The sequence below is a fragment of the Paramormyrops kingsleyae genome, chromosome 17, assembly GCF_048594095.1.
Source record: "Paramormyrops kingsleyae isolate MSU_618 chromosome 17, PKINGS_0.4, whole genome shotgun sequence".
NCBI classification, from domain to species: domain Eukaryota; kingdom Metazoa; phylum Chordata; class Actinopteri; order Osteoglossiformes; family Mormyridae; genus Paramormyrops; species Paramormyrops kingsleyae.
This window is the reverse complement of record NC_132813.1, coordinates 6,781,828-6,808,890: the sequence shown is the minus strand read 5'-3', so window position 1 is coordinate 6,808,890 and position 27,063 is coordinate 6,781,828. Positions and strand designations below refer to the sequence as shown.

General features: G+C 45.8%; 1 protein-coding gene across 5 annotated transcripts in view; it reads right to left on the bottom strand.

Annotated features, from left to right (window-relative positions):
* The window catches only part of msi2b (musashi RNA-binding protein 2b), a 171,204-nt gene extending 156,265 nt beyond the window's left edge, over positions 1-14,939 (bottom strand). For 2 of the 5 annotated variants that reach the window (XM_072701571.1, XM_072701572.1), the window contains exons 1-5: positions 14,489-14,925; positions 14,106-14,146; positions 13,710-13,791; positions 13,067-13,151; positions 6,551-6,592 (exon numbers count right to left, since the gene is read on the bottom strand). In XM_072701571.1, the coding sequence (XP_072557672.1) occupies positions 6,551-6,592; positions 13,067-13,151; positions 13,710-13,791; positions 14,106-14,146; positions 14,489-14,550 (312 nt within the window). In that variant the 5' untranslated portion in view covers positions 14,551-14,925. Of the gene's footprint in view, positions 1-6,550; positions 6,593-13,066; positions 13,152-13,709; positions 13,792-14,105; positions 14,147-14,488 lie in introns of all 5 variants that reach the window. The other 3 variants (XM_072701569.1, XM_072701568.1, XM_072701570.1) reach the window with 3 other exon arrangements.
* Positions 14,940-27,063: the final 12,124 nt, after the last annotated feature.

Genomic DNA, 27,063 nt, shown 5'->3' with positions numbered 1-27,063 from the left:
ATTCAGCAGCGCCGTGGATACGCCACGCCACATCCTGCCCCCACCGCTAACGTCCTTCACCAACAAATCGGCAAGGTCAAACGTCACCTAAATACGTCCAGTAAACAAGTAGAATTAAACATCAAAATACACAGGAACTTAAAAGAGAGACTGGAGTGGGGAGGCGGTTAACAGTTCAGGTAATTCAGCCTTAGGGGGGGAAGGGGGCTGGTGAAAGAAATCTGAAACATGTTTAACCTGACAAAACATTACGGCCAAATCCTAGTAAACTGCTCCATTCAGCGAGAGTTACTGTCACCCAGCAGCAACCATCGAGTCACCATCCATCCTTCACCTGTGACGAAAACCCCCATTGCACCATCAATGAAAGGATTTACCCACGGGGGGGGGACCTCACGCATCCTGGGAACCGCAGAGTCAGAGAGGGGGGTAATAAAAGTATGGCTGCACACCCACAAGCTGGCGGGAACACTCCCAGTCCCGGAAAGCGGATGTCTCCTTGTTTCTTTAAGGTTCTTATCGCTGGGGGCTCATCGTCCCCATTCAGTATCCCACAATGCCGCGCTTCTCCGCTTTCGGGAGCTGCATTATCACCCAATCGCTATCTATTATGCTCGCCGGCGGCACGGAGCTGACCCCGCGGCCAGCCACGCGGAGATTACCAAGGCGCACATTATACAACTAAGAGGAACTTTGATAGACATTTGTGTTGTTTCCAAGGCACAGGATGTGAATTTGAATAAGGAGCTGGGGGGGGGGGGGGGCGGTGGGGTCTTGAGTGCCCCTCTCCCATGCGTCCAGGCGCTGGGGAAAACCTTTGTTAGCCAGCCGTGTTGAGAGGGGACGTAGCTTTCCTCCTCCTGCCTGGCCGCTCTCCTCATTAATGTCACTCAACATCAGTTTTTGCTAGGCTAACTGCAGTGCCCCCCCCCCCCCCCTTCTCCCGCTGCCTGAACGCCATCCTAACCGATATTATCACAGAGCCCAGCACCCTTTGAATGGTTGGCTTGAATAAAACACGAGGCAGGGGCCGCGGAAGGGAGAGGGAGACCATTGAGACAAAAGGACCCCTAAAGTGGCAAGCGGAACGCTCACCACCACGCCCCCTTCAGGTCGCTGCGCCACAGACGACACCATCAAGTCACAAAACGCCGGGGGGGGGGGGGGGGGGGGGGGATGTTCTTATTTACATTGGCGCAGTAAAAGCACTGAGCCAGCTAGGCAGTACCAACAGACCCCAAGATGCATGGACGGCCAGAATAACATACAAAGGCATTCAAATTACTAAATTGTTATTAAAAACTATCAGCTGTAATTTCCTATTTATAAGAAGCATGAATTTAAAAAGCAAGAGCAATAAAAGTGACACGAATCCATAATATCTTGCTCCCCGCCAGCGCTGTTCTCCCGGACTGTCCAAGACCAGCGAAACCACAAACCGGCAATTTCCCATCATGCCACAAAATTGCAGCGAACGACAGGAGATGTGATGACGCCTACCAGGATGGGGAAAGGCGGTTCTTGTGGGAAGTGGTGGTCAGGTTGGTGATGGGGAACCTCGGCCCTCCGCATGCTGAATCCGGGCTGTTCATAAGCTCCCTCTGGGTGTGCAGGCGTCGGGGGGGGGGCTCCACGGCGATGCCGGGGGCCCATTAGCTCAAGGCCAAGTACATTATCCGATTGACGCTCCCGTTATAATCAGGACCCAGTTTTTATTTTCGTGTTTTTCATGTGCATTTGCGATAATGTGAGGTCTTTCCTACACTTAAGGAAACTCCAGGAAAATAAGGCACACACACACACTGGATGCGCACAATCACCTTCACGCGGACACACTCGATGCGCACAATCACATTCACGCGCACACACACACCATGCACACATCTTTGTGGGGATCTCCCTTCTTTTCTAATTCATTTTTACTTTCTGACTGCAGTCACAGGTCTTTGTGGGGACCTGAAAAATGGTCCACACAACGTCAAAATTTGGTCCCCACAATGTAATAGAAACATAATCCACACACAAACACACATAAACACTGACATTTGTGTTTGCCTTTTATTATGGGGGTTCCACAATGTCAATGCAATAAATACCACACACAACAGACACACACACACACACACACACACACACACAAATACAAGCTAAATGTATCTCTACTGAAAAGCTCCCTGAAAAGCTCCCTTGAAATCATATTATTTTTCCCGTAAATAACAGACATGCCCCTTTAAAAACACAGAAAAATGCGAAAGCAGCAGAGCTTCACGTCGGACCTGTCAAACGGCCGAGACGTCCTGTCCCATCACCTACCCCCCCCCCCTCCCGCCCACCCCGTCTCCCGTTACCGAGCATGACCCAATGAAAGCGAAGCCAGCGGGAGGACATGGCACACGGGATCCTAATTGGAGGCAGAGAGCTGAGCTGTGGAGTGAGAACAGGCTCCTGAGCTGGAGACTCTCCTGGCAGGGCCAGACAGATGGGCCTTGGGGGGGGGGGGGGGGGGGGGAGTTAGGTTGGGGGGCTGGGTCAGGTGTGGGGGGAGTGGGTAGTCAGCCTTATACACAGCCTCACCTTTGGACTTCATTAAAAGAGAAAGGAAAAGATGGGGCGGGGGGGGGGACTTGGCAGGGATGGTTTCTATCTCCACACAACTCTTCCCCTTCAGCACCCACATCACCTGACCCGCGTGCTCCGATCGGCCAATCGCACGCGCACCAGCAGCAGAAACGGCACCGGATGGAGGGGGGGGGGGGCAGGAGATTAAGCTCAGGGAAAATTCAGCCCATTTAACAACCGTGGCCCTGACGTGTAGCACACCGAGAACAGCGACGGCACACCGAGAACAGCGACGGCACACCGAGAACAGCGACGGCACACCGAGAACAGCGCCACATTTCACGCCGGCGTCAGCATTAAGCCAGATTCGGGCTGGCCACTAAACTCCGCTTTCGCTATATCAGCAGCACCTCCAGCTCCCTCTCTCCCTCTCCCTCTCTCCCTCCATCTCTCTTCCTCTGCCGGCGGCTGCGTCCACTCCCCTCGCCAGTCACCGCCACGTTAACCTGAACCGCAGTTACGTCAGTCTGTGCCGCTGATCCGCTATAAGTCTCCGTTAAGCGTTCCGGAGCACTATATAAACAACGTTCAATTTAACGGAATTAACGCAGCAATAATACAAAGATTCTTCAAATATTTCAAGTTCCCGGGCGTGCTGACTACCTACGGAGAGCATGCTGACTGACTACATGCAAAATCGTGCTCCTTAATGAAAGACAATTATTAGGATTTGGATTAAAGACTAACCAGCTAACCCATGGCTAAAGTGTAAACATGTCTATTTTTAAATTTCCAAAGCACCCAGCTGACACGCATTGAAAGGAGACAAGCTGACCATGCGGATGGAAAATAAGATCACAATAAGAGGAATTTAAAGACACGAAACACTGAATAGTTCTGGTTTAACATCCGTAGTTAGTAATCCGGTTAAAGTAACTCAAGCCTAATGCAGCTTGTAAAGGTTGTCAAGTCTAAGTAAACTGCAAACACTCCACACACACACACACACACACACACACACACACACACACACACACACACACACACACACACACACACACACAGGCACACAAAGACACACACACAAAGACATACACCCAAACACACACAGGCACAGACACCCAAACACACAGACACAGAGAGACACGCAGACATAGAAACACAAACACACACACACACACACACACACACACACACAGCTTCACCTACCCTCTCCAATTTTAAGGGCCAAGCGATGCCCATTTCACACCTTTAGGGGGGTCAGCTGTGAGACAAAGGTCACCCATAAATGCCACGCAGGGGGTGACTCCTGGCTGCGCTGCCTTTGCCAAAGTAAAACGAGAAACCTGAGAACGAGGGGCATGCCGAAGAAACCTGAAACCACGAGCCACTAACCCAGATCGTTACGTAACCACATCGACTAGGTAGGTCACCTAGTTACGACAGATAAGCGCTCAGGCCGCGCTGACCGTTTATCGCAGCTAACCTCAAACGCATACGTGAGCTAGCTAAATCGCCCTATCTGACGTCGAACAGCGCTTCCTGCCCAGCGATTATGGTGCAACAAACTCTCCTCTCAAAATGTCACTTTACAGAGGACATGTTTTCGCAGTATGTCCAGAGGAGGGGGACAGTGTCCACGAACAGCCCCTGTGAGCAGGGTTTCCGAAGCGATGCGTCGCCGAGATCAGCCAGGGGACAATCTGTGCTCACTTCCTCGCTTCGTGGGCATCGTGCTGCGGGCAAGACACGCCTGGGACACCAAGCCTCGGCCTGCACCGTGACTCGGAGCGTCTCGCGGACGGAGGGAAAAGCAGAAGGCAATCCACGCTGTAGACCGAAAACAGACCTTGCTTGCTCACCACGTAATTGGAAGTACTGCGTCCGCCCCCCGGAGAAGAGGCACCAAAGCCGGCACGCCGTGGCACATCGGCAAGCGGCGGGACTCATTTGAGGGCGGCAAGACGAAACACGCTCAGCGCTCCATAACAGCCCCAGCCCTGTTTATATCGCCGGATGACTGTTCGGGGGGGAGGATGGGAGTGATTGTGATTCATAGAATAGAACTGCAGCCAGGAGTGAACACAGCAGCTTTTTCAACCACCCCCCAACCACAAAGCCTCCTGCTCACCCCAGAGAGCAACAACAAGCCTTTCGGAATTCAGCCCCCACCGAGGTGGCCAGACTCCCATTATCAATTAAGAAACATCGTGTCTGGGCACGCAGAGGACCAGCGGCAGAATCCATGCATCTGGTGGCAAAGCCCGCAACATGCTGGACATCGAAATCTGGCAACCCTGGTATGGATACAGACAAAGACAAACACACAGCGAAGGCCTCCCCAGATTAAGGCAGAGGGACCCCAGGATGTCTGCGCCGCCCCCCCCCCCCCCGCCCATAAAGGCTTCTCTAATATTGTGAAACCCTGTGATATTAGCAGGCTACGCACACAGCGGGGGCAGGGACGCACCAGCGGAAATCACTTTCCTCCATGACTGGTTTGCCAAACACAAAGACACAAAGAGGTACCCAGAGGCACTCGGTGTACAGAGCCGGGCAAGAGCGGGGGCACGAGATCCGCCCTGCTGCCCCCCAGCCAGGGGCGTCTCCCGTACGACTTCCCGGACAAACGGCACCATAGACAGCTGTTACCTTCAGAGGTGTCCCCACGGTGAAAGGTGGATAACAGAGGGGGGGGGGGGGGGGGGGGGGGGGGGGTCGGAGAGGGTCATGGGAAGGAGCCATGGGGGCATTTTGGGACGGGCACCGGAAGTTCTCACATCAAGTGCTCAGGCTGCCACCTCCGCCGCAATCGGCGGTCACCTGACCGCAGGCGTAACCTGACCTAAATACGACGGGGGAGAAACGCGGCTTAGACGGCGGGCCGGGACTGCAGGGCTGGCACCAGAACCAGCGCCTGAGATTCAACGAAAACGGGACCGACGTGAATCCGGGACCAGCATCGAATTACCACCTGCAACAGAGCAGAAACAAACACGCACAGCAATGCTAATCTCAGAGCCTTAATCCCATCGTCCATAAGAGGCCCGCGTTCTCCTCTTAAGACAAATAAACCCATCTTAACTAACAAGCCAGGCCCCGGCTCAAGACACCACCATGGCGTAAAGCCCCGGGTTAACCGAAAGACACCGTCCGGACGACGGTCGGCCAACGAGGATGCGGTAATGCCATGGCGGAGCGCTTCGCGTCTCGCGGCGCCTTCGGACGCCCCGGGAACCGGTTAAAGCTCAAAAATCGGAAAACAAGCAAAATAAATGCAGAAGAAAGAGACCATTCACTCTGAGCCGGTCTTTGGTACTTTTCCTCAATAATACGCCGATATTCCCAAGGCAGGCGAGCGGCCGAGCTTTCAAGGAGCTCGCTGCCAATTCCCCGTCTGAAACCTGAACTCGCCGGGAACAATACTCCTCTGTTCACCACGCGAAGGAAAAAATTCATTACCGATCTCGGCCTGTTCTGGCCAGAAAGGCTTTTTGGGCCATGAGTATAATTGAAGTGAAAGGGGCTCCTCTTCTTCTTTCAGGCTGCGCGCCGCAATTTTCTGGTGAGGAATGGCCAGAACCGGGCCGACGGGAAACGTCAAAGTCTATTACACAGAGCGGGGGCTTATCAATGGGCGCTTATTTCCACAAAAAAACGAGAAATCGCCGCCATCGCAGCAGGCCAACCTCCTCGGCGGACGTCAAGCGCTAGGTTAGCGCTCATTACACAAACGGCTCCAGGTTCCATACAGTATCGACACAAAGCTCCCTCTTCCCGGGGATGTCTGGGATACCATTCTCCCAGACCAGAATCCCCTTCTGCCATATGCTAATTAGCTGGGAGGAAATGGAACGAAGAAAATCCAGCCCCATCCCCAGATGGAAAAGAAACATTCCCGGAAGGATAAAAACTAATCAGAAGGTCCAAACGCAAACGGGCCTGCTCATCTAGAACCAGCGAGAGAAGGTGACCCAAGTCTGCATCTTACCTTGGGCTGGGCGCGTCTAGGAAAGGCAACTTTGGGGTCGATCTGCGGAGGGATGAAAAAAACAGCGAGAATGTAAACATTACAAATCATACTTTCATTTACACATTTAGAAAGGAACAGCAAGCACAGAATGGGGGGGGGGGGGGCAGGGGTTAAAAAAAAGGATAATAAATGCAGACAATCACAGCATTTTACCCGCGAGTGTGAGATGCAGCCCCCCCTCCCCCCCCCCTGTAATAACACAGGCAGAGAATCAGATCAGCACCTCCACTCTCCCACGTTCCTTACAGTGCTTATCGTCCTCACTAATTACATTTGTAGCGTTTGGCTCATACCACGGCAAACGCGGGGAGCGGCGTTTCTCAGAATTAGCAGAGTATTTCTGTTAAAGTCATTCGACGCACCACAGCTCAAGAAGAGGGAGAGATGTGCCACTTTTACTCTGGCGTTCCTACGTGTGCTAGAGGCCGAACTGTCCATAAGGCCGATATTTTTATTATAGCCTAATGGCCAGCTTTAAAAACTTATTTTTTTTTTTATCAACCAAACGACATAAAACTAACAATGAACTACCTTGAAAAGATCGAAGGCATCAGTGCAAAAAGAAACATCATGTATTTAGGAAAATCAAAGCAGATGTGAGCCGGTTCATTTTTTTTGGATCATCCTCAAATCTTCAGAGGATTTTCCACACCTGATCTTAAAGGGACAGAGGCTGTCTCAGCTTTGGATGACAAGGTGGGCGCAGGTGCAGCGAGGTTCGACTCAGACGGCTGTTCTGTCCTTTTTTAGCACAATACTAATGCTAACTTACGAGCATAAATATGATCTAAAAAAAAAAAAAACTAACAAAAGAAGAGGGGGGAAAAAAATCCTGTAGAGTGACAGACACCTGAACACTGCTTTCATCCAAGATTCATTACGATTCATTCCAGGCCCTTCCAAAACCCAAAAGGACATCGCTACCATCAGCCTTTGAAGGCCATCTTCAGAGATCCAGGTGGTCTCCCCCTCCTGCACCCCCCCCCCACCCCCGTATTATTTCCAGAGGTTACCGTGACGCACAGTCAATGACCCATTTTGATTTCATCGATTCCAATTAAGCGGCAGGGGGAAATAAAAATGCGATGTGTTTACGGGTACACCTCTAGGCGCCTTGGTGCCAGGCAGAGCGCTGGCGAAGACCGGCTGAGGCCCAATTCTCCTCAAAAGTAGATATCGACCACATTTAAATAACACTAGCTCTGAAAAACAAAACCACTTAAACCCAGAATAAAAGGAATCCAAAACAATCTATGGGACCATTCAGGGACTCTCTCTCTCTCTCGCTTTCCTTGTGATCTGTTCATCTCACTTGCTATTTTTACACACACACACACACACACACACACAAAAAAAATATACGTCATCCCTTTCTCTCTCTTCTTCCAAAAATATAACCAGTAATGATGTGCAGAACAGGCAGAAGCTCGTGTACACGGCCTATGGCCACAGGAAGACAGAGCAGTCACCCCGTCATTTGGTTACTGCGACCCGGAAACGCACTTTGACCATAAGTCACCGCTGAGGAACGGCGACTCTGTTCCCCCACACACCGGCACCCGAGCGGACAAAGCAGCAGGCAAGCAGAGAGTCCGGGGCCCATTTGGCAATTATCGCTCGGCCCTGAATGCTATGAATAGTTCACAGTGTCTGCTAAACCCCCCCTCCCCTCCCCCAAACGTTAACATCTCTTCCCAGGGCAGAAATGACTTCAGGAAAGAAAGTGCATTAGTGGATTGTTACAGGAATACACACTGCAACATGGTAGGAAATGTCTTTCCATTCATAAGGACCAAGAAAAAGGTTTAGGGTTAAATACTTCATAAAACACAGCGCTTCAGAAATAGCACAAGCTATGAGTTAAGCCAATCAGAAACAGCCATCTTAAATGACTTAATAACACTGCCGCATTATCATTAACATCACCTACAGAAATAGTTTGCATATCTTATCATTTCATACACAGATACTTAAACCAACTGCAGCCTGGAATTATACTTGAGTAAAAGTTTTGAAGTGTGAAACTTCAGGTCACAAGTATAGTTCCTAACCACTACTCCACCTAATGGTAGAAGAGTGAAATTGCACTCGAGGAAATGGGATCTGTAAATTAAACTGCTTTATCCTGATGCGTTTCTTCTAGAAATAGACGACACACCGTGACAGGGCCCAAAATTAACTTCTTAATTCCATTTTGTCAAAATTAAAGCAGGCAGAAGTAACACAAACATGGGTCACGTTCACATTCACAGACACCGGCCCGTGGGTCACGTGACACCGACATTTTCACAATAACTGCACACATCCGATTACATAAATCAGAAACAAACTGGTTATCAGCCAAGATGAATTGCGATGTAAATTATTCACCAGACACCAGCTCATGTGCATTCGAATACAGAACTGGGTGTCTAACAGACGGAAGAGACACCCCCCCCCCCCACAAATAACTGCTGAATGGGCACCAGTAATAGTGCCTAATGATCTCTGACAACCACGGGAGAAATTATTAATATCTGCGATGTCTGACAGATAACCCCGCCAATACCAAGCATTCCAGAAGCGGCCCAATTACCCAACAATGAACCTGACGGGGGTGCCGAAAAGCACGGCGTCCCTTTCTGCCTGAGGGGCATGCCCCTGAAACACCACAAACATGGTGGGAGGGAGCCCGGAAGGTCGCCGGTTCAAATCCCTCCGTTTGAGACAATGACATCACTGCTGGACATCTGAGTAAGGCCCTTAATCCTAACTGTTCCAGGGACTGACTGACCCTGTTCACTCAAAAAAAAAAAAAAAAGTGTACATTGTTTTGGATAAAAGTGTCAAATAAATGAATTTAAATATAACAAAATATATAAATAAAGTACGCCTGGAAAGAAAAAAAAATTATTCTTATATGAAAACCAGAACGAGAAAACAAGAAAAGAAAATGGCAGCATTGATGCGACCAGAGGTGAAGCAGCGTCTAGAAATGCGATGAGGCTGCGCTGATGCAGTGCAGGGTGGCACGTCTGCGCGCCCCAAAGCTCATTCCGCAGACCCACCTGGACGCACCTTTCCGGAAGCCTAACCAGCCCGCCAGCCGTTCCGGGGCGCGATCCTGAAAGCGCCGCGTGAAAACCAGGCCTCAGCTTAGCGCCAGCTTTACCTGGGCGCTTAAACAAAACAAAAAAACACAACAAAAACTGCTTTACAATTTAAAAAGGTAAGCAGTGTGGCGAGGGGAGGAGGCGCGCTTCCGCAAACCGGGCAGGGAGCCCCCATCTGAGGGCTCCTCCTTTGTGAGGAGATGCCGGGTTGACTCAACGAGAAGCAACAGCAGCTCCAGGAGGTTTTAAAAATAAATAAATAAATAAAATAAAATAAAAGAGCAGAGAATATTTCAGATCCCCGGGGGGAAGACAGAGAAGGGAGGGTTCTGGCCCGCCACGCTGGATAAGCCCTCGTTAGTGTACATGACGTGTTTGGGCAGAGGGGGCTGCTGGTATATGGGGGGGGGGACAAGAGAGAAGCGGACCGTCGATTGCAGCAAGATCAGAGAGGTGCTCTTATCAGCGAGGCCACGGTTCACCTGCTGCCACTCAATTTCACAACTTAAACAGAGAGCGCTGCCGCACATGCACGGCCCCGACTGCCGGGACCGCTCCTCCGACACTCGCTCCCGCGTCCCCCACCTCCTCCTGGCATCGTCACCCTCGATCTGCCTCCCTGACACACCGATCGCAGCCGCGATGTTCCCCTCCACCCCCGCAGCCGAGCGGACCGAACCTCCAAGTGTCTCAAATAGGCAAATGTGCTACACTGATTAAATAAAAAGAAAAGGAAAAAAAAAAAAACATAAGCAGCATTTCGCACCCTTGCGATGCCAGGCTAACCTCCGGCATGCATTTTTACACACGACAACCCCCCCCTCATTGCCATTCTGCTGCCGGTCCACCCGTGTACTTGCCAAATAATGTTATAATGAGTTAAAGCCGTCGCCTCTGCCAGCGATCACAAGGGAGAACACAGGCACTGGATGGTCATAAGGCGCTGTCTCTCTCTCTCTCTCTCTCACACACACACACACACACACACACACACACACACACACAGGTGAGGAAGCTGAAGTAACGACGAGAAGCACGAGAACATTACGGTTCTCGCTCGGCTGATGAACCCCGCAGGCCACCGCCAATCCACCAGCGAGTAACGCCATAAATAAGAGAGAGACATAAACAGCCACACAGACAGCAGACAGAATGACCTCCTGCGGAGGTTAACCGGCAGTCGCTTTCACACACCTCTCCACCGTAGCTGAGCCCAGGTGCCAGGCTGCCTAGCCGAATATTATTAAAATTATAGGGCCAGGTATTTTCATTTAAAAGAAAAATTGACATCTATGAAAAGCATCCTTCTGCGGTTTGCACAGCTAAATTCAATCAGCTGGGGACAGCTGTGCGTACAGGTACTGCCTGTCCCCCCAACCTCCGAGCACATTCCACTCAGAGATCAACTTTTATAGAAACGCACTGAAATTTTTTTTTAAATCTAATTTTGTTTTAAACCACTTCTTCTGAGTTTGTGCTATTAAACGGCTATTTAAAAAAATGCACAATGTTATCGGGCACTACGAAAACGCGCCCGACAGATCACACCTGACACAGTGCACAGACATAGGAGCACAACATTTCAGCAACGCTAAATCAAGAGGTTTCAGCGTCCAGCCTTTATTTTAATCTGCAACAATTAAAAATTACAACACATGAGCGGAGTGGAAACAAGAAATTATTTATATGATCTACATGCACCTTTTGTGTTGACTAAAAACTGCAAGAAGGAGAACTGAGATCTACTCCTCCAATAATCAGAGTTTTCCAACAAGTGTTTCCTGTTAGTTTCAGCTAATGACAAATAGGGACTCAGGAGAGAAAACGTCAACTGAGTGACATATTAGGCATGGATGAACAACCTAGAATAACCACCTGTTTACTGTAACCTGTTTATTTTAAAAACAAAATGTGTTGTCATTTTATCCATGTCCAACATACCCTTTTAATAAATGTCCAGCATGACTCAACAATGAAAATAATTTTTTAAATGATAATTTTTCAAATTCAAATCCAACAATCCAACACCTGCATTTGTTACAAATTTATTAAACTGAAAAACATTAAAGAGCATATCTGAGTTTTAAATCATACATTTAAAAACATTCTGATCTTCAAAAACAAAAAAGGCAATAGCCTAGATGCCAAATTCAATACCAATATAACAGCACAGGGGGAAAAAAAACACATTTAGCAACACAATTGCAGACAAAATTGCATTCAATGGTTCAAAAGCTTCAAACTACAAAGAAAAAAAGCATCGTTCATATTTAGAGGATTTGTGCTTCATCAATACATTAAATCCAGAAGTGCACATGTATCCACCAAAACAGTATTTGCTTAAATTTTATTTAATAGCACAATATCAAATGTCAGAAACCCAGCAAGAGAATAAATGTGATCGACATGCAATCTGTCCACACATGAACACAGTCACATCATCACAGGCAGAGGTTTATTAAAAAATATAATTTAAACATGTGGACATATCTAGCCCAGTATTTCAGCAGTTTTGATTTCCTCAGTTAAATAGCTCAAGGAAGGTTCTTTAAAAGGTGCGCTGGCATAACAGGCGCTGCTGCTGTAAAAGGGTCTTAAATAGCCTTTGAAATAAATATTAACGTTTGAAGAAAGTAAGCCTTTATAACAACTGCCCCCCCCCCCCCCCCGAAGCTAGGCTGTGGGGTGGGGGGCAGCTTTTAATACCGCTTTATTGAAAGGTTTCGAGTAAGTACATATTAGGGGTAGGGAGGGGGGCGGTAAATTAATATGTTCCAGTAAACTGCTCTATCAGTGCTGGTAAGCTCTCTGGGCACATTCTTCACGCAGAGTAAAACTGACAAGTGTCTCGAACCATTATTACAAAACGCTCCCAGAGAATGTCATATCTACCCAGTTTTAAATACACACGAAGGCAGCATAAAGCCTTGTATCACCATTTTGACATCCTAGGGCAGACTAATAAAAAAAAATCATCCCATAACTAAAAGGAGTGGCAGTGAAAAGAAAGAGTGTAGGATACAATTTCAAGCTTAGCTAAAGGGAGGGGGGTAAAAAAAGCCACTTTTGAAAGCAATTAAGTGGTGCTTTAAGCGCACTGGGGAAGTGAAGGACTTGGGTATGGAAAGGGTTAATTGAGATAAGGCAGCTGCAGGAACACGGTACGAAAGCCATGAGTTGGAAAGCATAATTACTTATTTGCGTCAACAGTGTGTGTTGCTGTGTTAATGACATTACTTATAATGTCACTGCGCAACTCTAATGGAAACAATGGAATATGTGACAGTGGCCCTTTAAAAAACCACGTTAATCACAGACAGGCACAAACACCATCCAAAAATACATACATACATATATATAAAATCAATAACGAGAAACATACCGTCTTTGAGTCTAATTCGTGGTGTGGCTGAGCTAAGACTTTATCTACACTGGCAGCATCCGCAAACGTAACGAACCCAAATCCCCTAGAAAAAGAGAGAGAAAATTAAGTCAGAGCGGTTAGAGGAGAGAATAATTACGACACATATGTCTTGCTAAATATCATGGGAAAAAGATAAAAATAATAGCGCAAAAGAAAGACATGCATGTAAAACTAAGACGCCGATAAAACGGTACTTGGCGACTGCATAGGGGGAAAAAATAACGCTGCCTTTTAACACGCCCTCAGCCGTATACAAAAGGTTACTTTTTAAACAGTTACAATATTTATCAACAAGCGAGGGAAACATGGATCGGCACTTTGAAACATTTGTAATTTTGTTTGCTTAAAATAAACCAGACACTGCCGGCGAGGTAAAGCAAAAAGAATCCGCCTGAAGTCCCAAGTCAATGTCAAATTGTATCACCTTTGCAAAGCGCCGATTTAATTGCGGACAAAGCACAACTCATGTGTAAAATAAAAGTACTGGATCGCCACAGTCCGCCGTGCCGACCAATAGGAGGGAAAAGTACATCTGTCATTGTGTGAATTTAAAGTAAAGTGAAAAACGAGCACCCCCGAAAACACGTCCCTTTTTTTTTACCTGGATCGCTTGGTCGTGGGATCCCGCATCACCATGCATTCTCTGATCTCCCCGAATTTACTGAAATAGTCTCTAAGGCTGTCTGCAAACGAAACAAGAGGGACATTATTTTCTTAGTAAGCAGTTTCTTTTTTTTTACTGAACAAATGCTGTTTCCTCGATTTAAAAACAAGAGGAAAAGAAGAAAAGAGACGACGGCCGATGTGCACAGGGGTCGAATAGAGGACTCTAAATGAGTGGAAATTTAAAATAAGACACGGGCATATCCCGCAAGGGCAATGCACACGCCGCACATCGCGACTGGCACAGGCGGACTGGCTCGGCTGCAACAACAACACAACAAGACAACTCAACAACAAAGGCGGCCGCTCGGGCACGGACGGAAAAATCTCTCACCTGGTGAGGTCTGCCAGCTGAGGCCACCGATAAACATTTTACTGTAAGGGGAAAACACGGCACAAGTGAGTCCAGATGTCAGATCGGCCATTTTGACGTGCAGCTAACTACTTAGCTAGCTACAAAAAAAGAAAAACAGCGAGCTAAACGAGAGGCAAGGACAGCAGCGAGAGAGCTGTTACAGCTAGCCCAGAAAGCTATCCTGGAAAAAAGAGGGGGGGAGGCCCCGTTTGCAAATATGATCAAACAAAGGTGTAGTTAACTCACTGCGTCCAGGAGACACACATTTGCTTGTGCACAGGCGAGGACAAATTTGTGTCTGAATAATGTAGCCTCAACAAAATAATTAAGGCAAAAAGTGTCGCTATAATTAGCTCCCTTACCCCGGGTCGTGTTGTGAATCATTCGGGCTTCCAGATGTGGCTTGGCTTCCGTCTCCCTCCATAGCTAACCCAACTATAGCCAGTAACTAACAAACACACACAGACGCGGCAAAAGCTACACGAAGCCCCGCTAAGAGAATATTACTGAGCCGGGAATGCGATCGTCACACGTGGGATCAGCTCAGCCTGGCTCCCTCCCCCCTCCCTAGACCCACATGGGGCGGAGCAAGGGCTCGTCGCCTAACCATTTCGATTGACGTCAGCGCGTTGGCCCCGCCCACATTCAGCTGAAACGCCGGTTCTGATGACTTTTTTTTCTTCTCTCCCTCCCGTGAGAAGCGACGCGAGGAAACCATTACATCATTGATATCGCCGCGCGCAGTGAGCGTGCGTTAATCCCCCGTTTAAGAGCAAGATGTCTTCGAAGGTATAGCGCGAAAAGGCGTCCGGGGGACAGTCGGTGACTTCAGATATAGCCCCTGCGATCCAATGAGGTCACATTCCCTAAATAGAACAGAAAATAAAAATTATTCATCTCCAGCCAAGTCAGCATGTGATGCTATCATACAGATACGGACGGATATTAATAACTAATGTCAATGTAAAAACAGCGACAAACACTAAAGACACAATCCATTCATAAGTCAGTTTCGACAACAAAATAAAATGATTAAAGGGAAAAAAAAAACATATAGTCCTTCCGATTCATGTACTAAAAACAATGCTATCTATGCTTGAGGACTACCTTAACTGTCATTAACACTAAACATAAGAATGATTATTAGTGTTTGCTCGCAATTAATAAAATTTGTGACACAAATTACATCCTGTGTTGTTTTTGTGTAACAGTATACAATCATATGCAAAGGGCCGTGGTCCTATAAAAACCATACCATTTAAAATGAACCACTTCCAATTTCTCTTTCTGACAACGGGTATGTAATGCATCTTACGCGCACAGATGCTTGCTGTGGTCAGCAGCAGAAAAGCCTGATTCATGCACACGTGCCGTTCTGCCACAAACCAGGCCACAGAGGCAGCGGCAGCAGCTCTGCAAAGGCAGAACACAGCATGTCTGGCAAAGCTCAAGAAATACGGTGTTGGAGAAAGAGAGACAATAAGGCTTCGAGATAACACTGGAGCTTTTTGTCACACATTAAGGCAGAAACAAGAATTTGATTATTTAGAGAGAGAGAGAAAAAAGATTCATCCGTGTTCTGTGGCTAGTTCAAGTCCTGTGAAGTAATTATATTATTTGTACTGCATTTTCCAGCCCTGAAAACGCTGTCAGTGACGAGACAGTGAACCCCGAAAAAGACTCATTAAAGAGCATTGTTTCTTTAATGCATGCTACTGCCTTTCAGTCCTTACAAAATGGGCTGTTCCGTACACAGCAATTTGAATGGGGGGAGAAAACAGAACATCTGCAATCTGTGACTTAGCACAGGTGTATCAGAGGGAACAAGAGAGAAAGCGACCAAGTAAAGGAGATTGTACTGCACGTGGTAATTTTCAAAATCTCAATACCGAGGCTTTTATTGCATGCGCTGAGCTCGCGGTACTTGACCTTCTGTGGAGTGTTCATCTTATACAGGAATTACGAAACTACGTAAGGGTGTTCTGATGCATAGAAGACCAGTCCGCGGGTTTACTTTTTTTTAATGAGACTTGTGAAAATACACTGATGTGCAAAAGTCTCAGACAGTTTAAGAAAATTATGTTTAAATGATCTTCATGTTGGTGTAAAACTATGATATTACATCCATCGAAGTGTGTCAGCTTAGCCATTTCAAAACCTCTGGTAAAATCACCCCAGCATTTGCAGCAACCATCCAGTACACCAGAGTATTTTTTGATTCCACCACTACTAGCACACCTTGTTTGGATAATCAATACATCACTGAGTTATTTAACTAATTAAGTTAATTAGCTAAGAGAGTTGGTGATGAAATTTGACAAACACACGGAATGACTGAGTGGCCCCTGAGGAGAGGATTGGGGACCAAAGCGGTGCATGTAGCCACCTAAGAAGATATCGGTAACTTTTTGGAGAACAGAAGAAATTCTTGTTCATTTTTATTGTGTTACTCTCGATTTGCGTATGTTCTAATGTTACATTGTTTTTTTTCCTGAACAAATATACCATTACTACCAAGATAAACAGCTTTGAACATTTTCTTTGATTGCCTAAGACTTTCACACAGTGTTTTTTTTCTTTTATGATTTCCCACAGATGCACCCTTAGATGTAACAAACAGTTTATTCCCACAAAGTACACAACAGCAATAAATAGCAACGTGCAGTCCGAATTAAGACATGCCTGATCTAGACTTTGTCCAGGAGTGTCTATTATGAATGTATGTTTAATATAAAGTAAATATAGATGCACAGACGTGCCTGCATCAGGTATATCCATTTACATTTTGTATGCCATTTACAAACTGTGTGTCATCCATTTTTCATAAGAAGATCAAAATGACATGACGTCCAACAAAGAGCTCAAACAATCGAAAAGTCAGATTCTCCATATATGCAGATTCGGCCTCCCACAGTGTCGCGGCTCCTTCGGGATGACATTCCCTAAAATATAGCCAGAATCCGTGGCATTTTAACCAGTATCAGCTGCTTAAATCGTCCCAGTACGTCACTGCATGCTTCCAAACTCAGAAATGTACAGGCAACCTGAAATGAATGTAAAACCGAGGTCGCAGTCCACGGCACATGCAAATGTGCCTCGTCCGTTTCGGTTTAATCATTGAACGTAGCAGAGTTCCGCAACTCACTTCCAGAACTTCTACCCCTCAGTATAGCAGCTTAATTACAACTCGCTTTGACGTCAGTAGTCTGTACTGCTTCGCACTCACTAAACTTTCACAGGGAATAGATTTTCACACTTAGGTCTATTAAGTGTTAAAATGATGTTTAAGAGAGATATGGGACGGGGCGGATTGGGTGTTGGACTTTGGGCAGTAGCTAATACCGCGTCTGATTGAGCTGATCACCGTCACACGCACACACTGTCCTGCCTGTAATCGTGGTGTCGTTCGCTTAACCCACTGTGACGCGCAAGATTCCTGCAGCCGCCTGGTTTTCACTAATAGCGGCGCATGCTGGCCGTAGTTTATTAAGCTGAACCAAACGTAGATAAGCATCTTTTCACAGGGTTTCCTGAAACAAGCTCTTAAAATGTAATGTTTGAATGATGTTGTCAGGGGGGGAAAAAACAAATTTCTTGAGCTAGTTCATTTATTTTATTTGTTAAACAGACACAAACTGAGTAAAAAATTAGTATTCAGCTGAAGATTAATGCACAGTTTATAAAACTAGCTAATGGAATAACAATTAAATCTCGGCAGAATGCATTAAGCAGTTCGCTATGTGCCCAAGTTCTGCCAATCTAAACCTTAATATGTTTACAAAATAATCTGTAATGTGTTTTGCTTAGTTTGATTCATAAGAAACAAGTGGTAATACGTGTAAGATTGAAGTTAAAAATTGTTTTGGCTCTATTATTTCACGTTTCTGGAGCTTATGTAACGTCAGTAACAATTAACTTAACGTTGTGCTTGGAGAATTTAATAGTCCAGATTTTGATCTTTTGCTTCTTGGAAAGAAAAAAAATCATTTTCAAAGGTTAACGTATGAGATTAAAAAACTCTAGTTAGTCACCTACAATAAAACTGGTTTTACCTGAGGACGGGAAAGTAGCGGGGAAAATTACGATGAGTGTCCTTTTAAACGTCACAACAGTTCTTATCTAAAAGTCAATTGAAATAAATTGATATTGTGCAAGTACATTCATTACTGGGAAGAGTGTGATTTGAAGGCGCTTTTCATTCGCTTGAAATTACCCAGTCATTTCATGATAAAGAAATTGCATTAACTAGTAATAAGTTAGGACATGTAAACACATCGGTTTTCACTCGGAAACCTTGCAGCTCCACCGCTTCAAAACAGATGTGTGAAAATCAGTGAAGTAGCTTTTCAAGCTACCGCAAAAAATGTAATTTTCTTACGACTAAACCAACGGGTCGCGCCTGTCAGCTGACAACTATGTCATGTTAAACAATTGTAAAATAGCACATAGTTCTTTTTTCGAATTCGCCCCGTCGACGCAAAATTATATTTAAAAAAACTGTTATGTATAAAAATGACATTTGGCGAAGAGACAATACAGCATTATAGAGAAACAGAAAGCAAAGGATTGGAAGATCCTATTACAAGCTCTAAATATGCATGCTCATTACTCAGTAACCGGCAGAAGCGGGCCTGCTTTTCCATTAAATCTGAAAGTGAGAGCTCAATTAAGGGGAGCAGCTCAGTGGATTCGGAGTCATGCTACAGTGATTGCTGTTTATTTCCTCTCTCTTTCCGAGCTTCACGGCTCGAAAGGCGGCTTACCGTTCCCCTTCTCCCCAACCCTCCCTGTTTGCTTTTCATTTTTTTTGCCCCCACCCTCCCGAAAGAAATCCTCCAGACAGCAGTTAAGTTTTAAAAAATACTGGAGGGGGCACATCAAGGCAAGGACTAAGCTAAGTTGACACGATTCCCCCTGACTGGCAGGTGAATGCTGCTGTTTCACCTCACTGAGTAGATCTTAGGAAACTGCAGCAGTTACGATATATATACGATATATATATAACGCGTGTTTCCGCAGGTAATTTCAGCGCCCTTAATTATGAATACGTTCACCGTCTCCGTATTTTAGTGCAGAAATTTAAACAAACGTCAGAAAATTAAATGCAAATTTGATACAGGTTGGAATTAAAATAAACACAGTTTTAAAGTGTTAGAAAACCTCAAAACACAACGTTTTTTCTAGGTAGCCTAGGAACTGCACTGCGTTTTAAAAAAAATCGGAATTAAGCTGTGCCACCACGATTTCCAGCCAAGTGTGGCACTCGAAACTAAAGGAAAAGCTCTTCGAGGCCGAAGACGCTTAATCCCAACCTAATAGTTTGAAATCCCTTGCCCTCTGTCTGAAGGCTTGTTCCTACCGGACGGAGTTCAGTTAAATTCGGCTTGGCCCCTAGGGACCGTCCGCTAACCTCTGGGGCTTTGCCAAACAGGACGTCACTGTGGTCCCTAACCCCCCCCCCCCCCCCCCCCACCAGCACCACACACACACACACACACACACGCCCCAATCGCAGATTAAACCACATCTCAAGAAATAGCCAGAAATGTGAGGCGCCCAGAAGACGTTCTTGAAAACGTCTGGCATTTAAGGATCACCCTCCTTCCGCAAGCTGTTACTGCAGACCCATACATCCCCCCCGCCTCTTTGCTTTACAGGATTGTGAAGATATGACCGCTTCTTTTAACAGACTTCGCTCATTGCTCGTTATGTGTGTTTAAGAATTCAATGACACATATTACTTATTTATAAATGGGTCACTCGCTGACCTTGACCAGGATAAACACTGAAGAGATGAATGAATAGGTAGGCCAATTTAAAGTGAGATGCACTTAACGATGTCTAAACATGTCTATGCATACAGCAGCCTACTGGATTATATTAATAAAGTAGGTCTATTTACGTTTATTTACGTTTCCCGTATGACGGAGTTTGTCTTATTTACTCCTTGTTGTGCCAGGGAAAATGAGGTCAGATACTGTCTGAGGCAAACCCAGACTTCTGTTTGAAATAACTACCCAAGCTTCTTGGCTTCCATCGCAGAGGATAGGGCATCAGAGCATGAAAGGATGAAGAGGAGGAGAAAGGCGGGTATCCGGAGGAACAACCTGGTCATACAAGGACAGCACCAGTTAACCGATCAGGCCATGCAGCACAAAACACACACAGCACATGCGTTTGTAACAAATGACCTTCGGATAATACACAAACACACAAGCCGTAGATCCCTCTTTAACTTTAATGCGCTTTAAAATTACATTTTAAATTAAGCCCACTAGAATTATCATTATGAGACATCTATAGTAATTCAAATTACTCCAGTTTCTAATTAGATTTTCATTAGATAGCAAAGACGCAGGCTCTAGGTTATGATTTTACTAGAAATTGACTAATTCGCTCAGACAAAACGCCGAAAATCCCATTTGCTTTTCTCCGATTTCAAATGCGCGTCCTCAAATGGAGCCGCAGTAACTTATCATTCATGAGAAACGCATTTCCTGCGGCAAACTGCACACCCTTAGGACAGCACCGAGACCACTTGTGACGCCCGACTTAATCGTCCTTATTTTTTCTTCTTTTCCCCCAAGTGCACCGACACAATCCGCCATCCGTAGCGATGGAGTCACCGTTAACCCTTTCTGGCACTTAACGACTTAACACCCTTTCCCTTAGCAGCAGGAGCCCGACCATGTGTCCAACAGCACACTGCGGAGAGTACAAAAAATATCTAATATTAAAAGCCTATTTCGCTTGTCTTTACAGTCTGATTTTCTGTGGGACTTTAGGGCACATTACTTGACCTTCTACATTCACCCACTTCTGCATGATAGTCCTCATGGAAGCGATTTTTCTGCGACAAATGAGAAGTATATATCGCTACAGCCGGGAGCCGAGTGGGTGGGGAAACGTCAAATGGGAGGGGTTTATCACGAAGAGTAGGAGGGGTTTATGGTTATGGTATAGGTATAAACCCCTCCCATATTGCTCCTCCTACTCGATATTTCTCCTCCCACTCGGCATTGCTCCTCCCATTCGACATTCGGCTCCTGGCTGCAGCGATACGCCTCTCACAAATGAGGCTGGCCGGCAGGAAGCCGTGACGCACATGGGCGTCTTCGACGTTTAGAAAACCTGGGTTCTTCGCTTGTTCTCCCGTTGCCATCACTGCAACCATCACCCCCGCGCCGGCAGAGCAAAGGGACGTCTTCCATGTAATAAAATCCATATTTAAATGTGAATGCTAACTTGACTGCGACAAGAGCTCCTTGTGCGTAACGCGCAAATATATAGGTCAGCAAACAGACTAAGATATTACCGCTGGGCTGAGCACACATCACGGGGCAAGTGCTCACCGTGGATAAATCATTGTAATTGTGACAGCTGTTCTATTTATTTCAATGAAAACATATAAATCCGGGGTTTATGGAGAGTTTGTTTATTCTCTTTAATCTGTGCAGCTATCAGTGTTAAGTGAGTGTGGCAGAGAAGCCATTAAACCTTCAAAACAACATAAGAGATGGGAAGCTCTTGTGCTTCGCCAGCTTTTAGCACAGCTGTCTGTAAGCGCGTTTCTTTTTACCCATAAAGACCTGGAAACGCAGTTCATAGCGCCGTATTAATGTTCTATAATGAAAAGCACATGTCAGTGTTTGGACACGGAGGGCACCTATTTTCTGCTGAGCGATTTAAGTTAATATGTAAATGGAAGACTCCTGTTCGGGGAAGTGAGTCAGGAAATATAATTTATGAACATAGATGTATTCGCAAACACTGCCTGAAGCGAAAATGACATCTTTGTTTCATTATTAACTTGATGAAGTATTTAAGGGAAGAGTTTAAATGTTAATGTCCTACAGTTGTTAAATGTCATGAAGAGATAAATATGAGTCCCTATTACTGGAGAGGATGAATCCTGTCTGTGTGTTTCTATACAAAATTGATTTACTTGGCAAACGAAGCAGCGAGCGTCAACAGACATTGTGCCCTGTCACACTTACCAACACTCACGTGTGTCATGTGACAGTCACTAGTGGCATTCACTCTGAGGCAAACCCTGCATTTGCTTGGGGCCCCTGGGTCTAGGGGGCCCCCTGTTGTCTGCAAACAGTTACTACACGGGGTGGGGGGAACCCAAAGTGGCTTGGAGAGAGGCCCCAGATATAACAAACCCAGCCCTGGTGACGGCCGAGTTTCCGAGGACAGAAGCCTATCGTCAGTGAAGGCTGAGAAAAAAGAGGAAGTCTGCTGGGAATTATGGGAGAGAGGGACAGCCGGGGACATGGAGCACATGCTGCAGGAACAGGGATCTCCACAGGGCTGAGAACACAGGCGCAGCCCCCGAGAACCTCCTGACGGCACAGTTCCCCTTGTCTGTGACAGAGCTGATGTTCTAGCAGACTCACACGTTACACGAGTTCACAGGCAAAGCTGTTGCACCGACCTGGAAAAAAAAATGCAATTATTCAACTGTCAAAATGCACCCTCTGCAATCCCCCCACCCTCCGGGTGAAGGTTCAGATGATATCTTCATAAGTCCCTAAGATTATATCATGGGAAAAAGACACTAATCTGTGCCCATCCACTCTGAAATTAAAAAAGGGAAACGAATTTCAGCCTCACTTAGATATACCTGATCAGCCTGTTTTATCCATTATAATATTTATACGTATGTTTAGGAATAAATATGTGATGCAGTGCGGCCACCTTCCTGTCTGGATCCACCACACGCAATTATTTACTGATCCGTGCAAAACCTGCACTTGGTTCTTAGGAGTCGACACAGGCTGACCTTTTGGGACACTCGTCCACTCGCCTGTCCATTATCAGCAAAGACTTATGTGATGCAAAAATGGGGCCTTTCTTGGGAAGCATGGGGAAGATGCTGGATACATGGGACAGGACTTGTGCTTATTGAGGCCTCTCACTAGTGTCACGGGTGATTTAGAGTACCAGAATGACCCCCCCCCCCCCCCCCCCATAAGGGAGAGAGAAAATGTGGACTCTACATTTAAACAAACGCGTCATATAGTGTTTATGATGTTTGTAGTGCTGCTGTTGATCCATCACACGCAAGATAAGCGGCCACAGGATGTCACTTCCCCTGAAGGTCGTTTGGGAAGTTATGGGTTAAAACCTTCCAGCGGAAGCCCTTCATTTTCATATGGCACTGAACTGAATAATGCTCTGATTAGGCTGTAAAGCCATTGTTACAGTTGGTACGGAGTCCTGAATATATTTAAGGTGCAGTCTTCAGACGGGCGGACAACATTAGCGCATAATCTCCAGAGTGGAGACGCCCGGCGCAGCCGCAGCCGTGCGCCGAATGAGATTAAGCCAACTTAACGGCGCGGCGAGGATGACGTACGAAGATTGCCTGACATGCCAAGCGACAAAAGGTACAAGAATAACAGCTCTGAAAAATACGGCACAATTTAATGGCAGCTGAAATTATATTACATGTTTTATACACTCTTTTATCATTCTTTCAATTGTACGGGAAGAACCAATCTAGTCGCCTGGTTTAAAGATAGAACTGAAGTATTCAATAAGGGCCCTCAAGTGTATTTTTGTCTGTTGTTGGGCAAAGGAGTCTGTTCTATTATCTGAGCCAAAGATAATGAGACTGACAAACTGTGATTTAATTAATCAATGGGGGTCTTTGAAAAGCCATTTCATTTCACCAAACATTGAACACGTTTACTGCTCCGTTCAGAGCCAGGCGTGCGCACCTCTGCCGGCTGCTAAACACTCAGTGCGCAAATTAGGAGACACGTGACTGCGAGCCGCATCAGGACCGTCAGGAAGAGAGAGCAGGCAGCGCCATTTATAGTGGACTGCGACGCAGGCTGACGGAAAAAGCGCTAATGCTGCTGCAATCCCCTAAGGAAAGGGGACGCAAGGTGTGCATTTGCTACCCACCCCCTCCCCCCAAGAGAATAGCCCAGGCACGTGTTTTGAGGTCCAAAAGTGTCTAACGTGTTTTCTTTTCCCGTCTTGAGCGATGGCTTCAAAGGTACCAACAATTTATTTCCCACCTCTTTTCTAAAGCAATCTTTTAATCAGTGTCACGGAACTGCGCAATTATTCTCCGAATTTCACGGCTGAGTAAATAAAATTCCTGTTTGACAATCGGAGCCGGGGAAAGCTGTCAATATAAAGCGGGGGGAAAATGCCGCGCAAGCTTTTAAGAAACCTACTGGCGGGAATATTTTTAAAGCCGCTCCCCATTACCTTGCCCAGTAAAGCTAGGTTTACCCTCCTGAGTTAAAAGTGATCACAATAGGGACTGTTGCCACAGCAACTGCCGAAAATGGATGTAGAGCTTTCATGGGTGATGTGTGGTTCAGGGCATCCCCTGACTGGCAGTATCCATCAGCCCGTGATACAGACACAGCCGTCACCAGAAAAAAACTTTCCAGATTACTGTGACATCCCCTGTTGTTGTGCACACGGATGGATAGTGTGCTGTCAACGGGCCCCGTAGTCCGCAGGAGTCGACTAAACGCTGTAAATCAGCCTCTAAAGTAACTAAGATTTCTTGACACCACCTTCACCAAACACAAACAGCTATCTTGTTATTCTGAGCCAAATCGCCTTAGGTGCACATGTTCAATTTGCTAAGAGAAGGTTCAATGCCTGAAGTTTTCTTCTGCGAGGAAAAAAATGTTACCTCCAAAAACGGTTATTTCCAGTGTTTCTCTTCTTCTCTGGGGACATTAAATAAATCTTGATTTAATAAAAACGATGGAGACAGGGTTGGGCGGTTGTTTTCTATTGGCCAATAGCAGTTAGCTCTGAATTCCGAGTCCCACGCTTATTCATCCTGTTAAAAAACTTTACATAGCAAAACATCCTGTTTTATTACCTCCCCCCTTAGATCTTGAGAGATTTGGAAACAAACCAAAAGAATTATCTGTACCTGGCAGCTTCTAATCTGAGCACAGATTTATTTGTCAATGAAAGAAAAAAACACAGTGCACGGTGTGCCTTCATCAGCCTACTATTTAATGTTTTGTTTTGGCTGCAGCGTGACGTGCCGCGGATTTTATTTTTTCAGCCCAGTGAGAGACTGCCTGGCGAAGATCGCCCCCCGTTTCACCACGGGGCAGCAGCAGAAAAACTACATAAAAGACGTTTCATTGTAATGAACTCCCAGAGGACCGGAGGCCTTTTCATTCATAAGCTGAGGGCGAGAATCTCACGCCTACATTTTATTTCTTTGTATTTTGAAGTTGCATGCAGCATTGATGGATGGCGCCCCTGGAACGTTCAGCTTTTTTTCCATGAGTAAATGTTTCTGATGATATCCATCCCCACCCTAACCATTACAATATCACGGCTCGGATATAAGTGACAAAATGAGAGAATATAGTAGCGTTATCCATATGGCTGCGGCCACAGAGTCATTTTTCGCAGTGCGTAATGAAGGTGCCCTTTGGCGGGGGTGTTTCATCGGTCCCGACTGAACTTGTCCTTATAATAAAAGCATTTCGATGACAGAAGAATTGCCCAGAACTACGCTGGCTGTTTTAAAACTACAGTTTAAAATACATGCTCAAAAGCGACATCCCTTACCATCGCAGGACCGAGTAAACCCAGAACCAGCCCTGCTTTGATTGGGGTTCTTGTAAAATCGCGGGTACCGGTTCCGTCTTATTTGCGGTTCCGAACCCCTGGTCCCATTTCTTCCTGTGAACTGTTCTGCTCTGTTTGGTCAAACGATCTACGTGCAAAGAACCCACATCCTACAGGAATAAAATATTTAAAATCCGATAAATACGCTCATTCATCTGGCAATTTTGATTTAAAAATGTTTTGGGGGAGAAATATTTCAACAGCAACATGGTATGAAAGGAATCTGAGATAAAAACGTGCTGTTACCCGAAATGCAATTTGGGGGTTCACTGGAGTGCAGTAGCGCGAGTGTGGAGGAGATAACGCAACACGTCAAAGGCTCAGGGCAACACGTGTGAATTATCGTTAATCACCATTCAAAATATATAATAATTGCCAAGGATTCGAATTTCTATCGATCTCCTATGTTAGTCCGAGGTCAGTGCAATAACCGAATGTGTCCTGTAACTACTAACAACTGGTTCCCTTGGATACAACGTACCTTCTGTCATCTGGTTACATCTCTTGTCATTACCGTTGACCTTGGTTTACTAAGTGATCTGGTGTAATTTTTTTAATGCAGCTCCAGGGAGCGGCCATTAGGATTTGCTCGGGAGTAAAATGGGCTGTATTTTGGCGAGCAAAAAATTGGGAGACAATGCAGATACCTGGGAAGGTCTAACACAGTTTTGACTTAATTGATGTGCGAAATCTAGTCAAAAACGTTCTAAAAAGCATTCAAACAAAAATACCAATTTAGACCGTAATACAACTTTTGGCGTTTCGCAACAATAAATTGTTATAATATTGTGAGGAAGTATCAAGTATTGAATCAAAAGAAAGAAATTAAAATAAGAAATCAATCAATCAAGCTAGTTTTCATATTAAAATATATAAATAATTTCTATATGTATAGTACAAACCAATAGTTACAGCGTGAAGTAATACTGGTGAAGTTTACATGAAATAGTATCAACATATGACAGACATGGTTATTTAAAAGAGCCTGCAAGTATTAAAACACGGTGCCTCATTCATGCCGCTTTACTAAAATCGAGGGACGTTGAAAAAACTGCTTTAAATCTTTAAAAATCTAGGGGATATTTGTTATAAAGATGTATCTAGTCAAACACTCCATCAAATAATTTCTTTACGCTATTTTTCCTTCTGCTATATGTGAAATTTAAGCCTCAGGCGCCATCTGGTGTCTAAATTAAGCAGTTACACGCCTGTCTTCAGAGGTTCAGTATTGCATGAGAAATGTTGCTTTCATTCGCTTGTTTTTGATCATTTATCCTGACACATTCTTCACGTTTGCCACTTA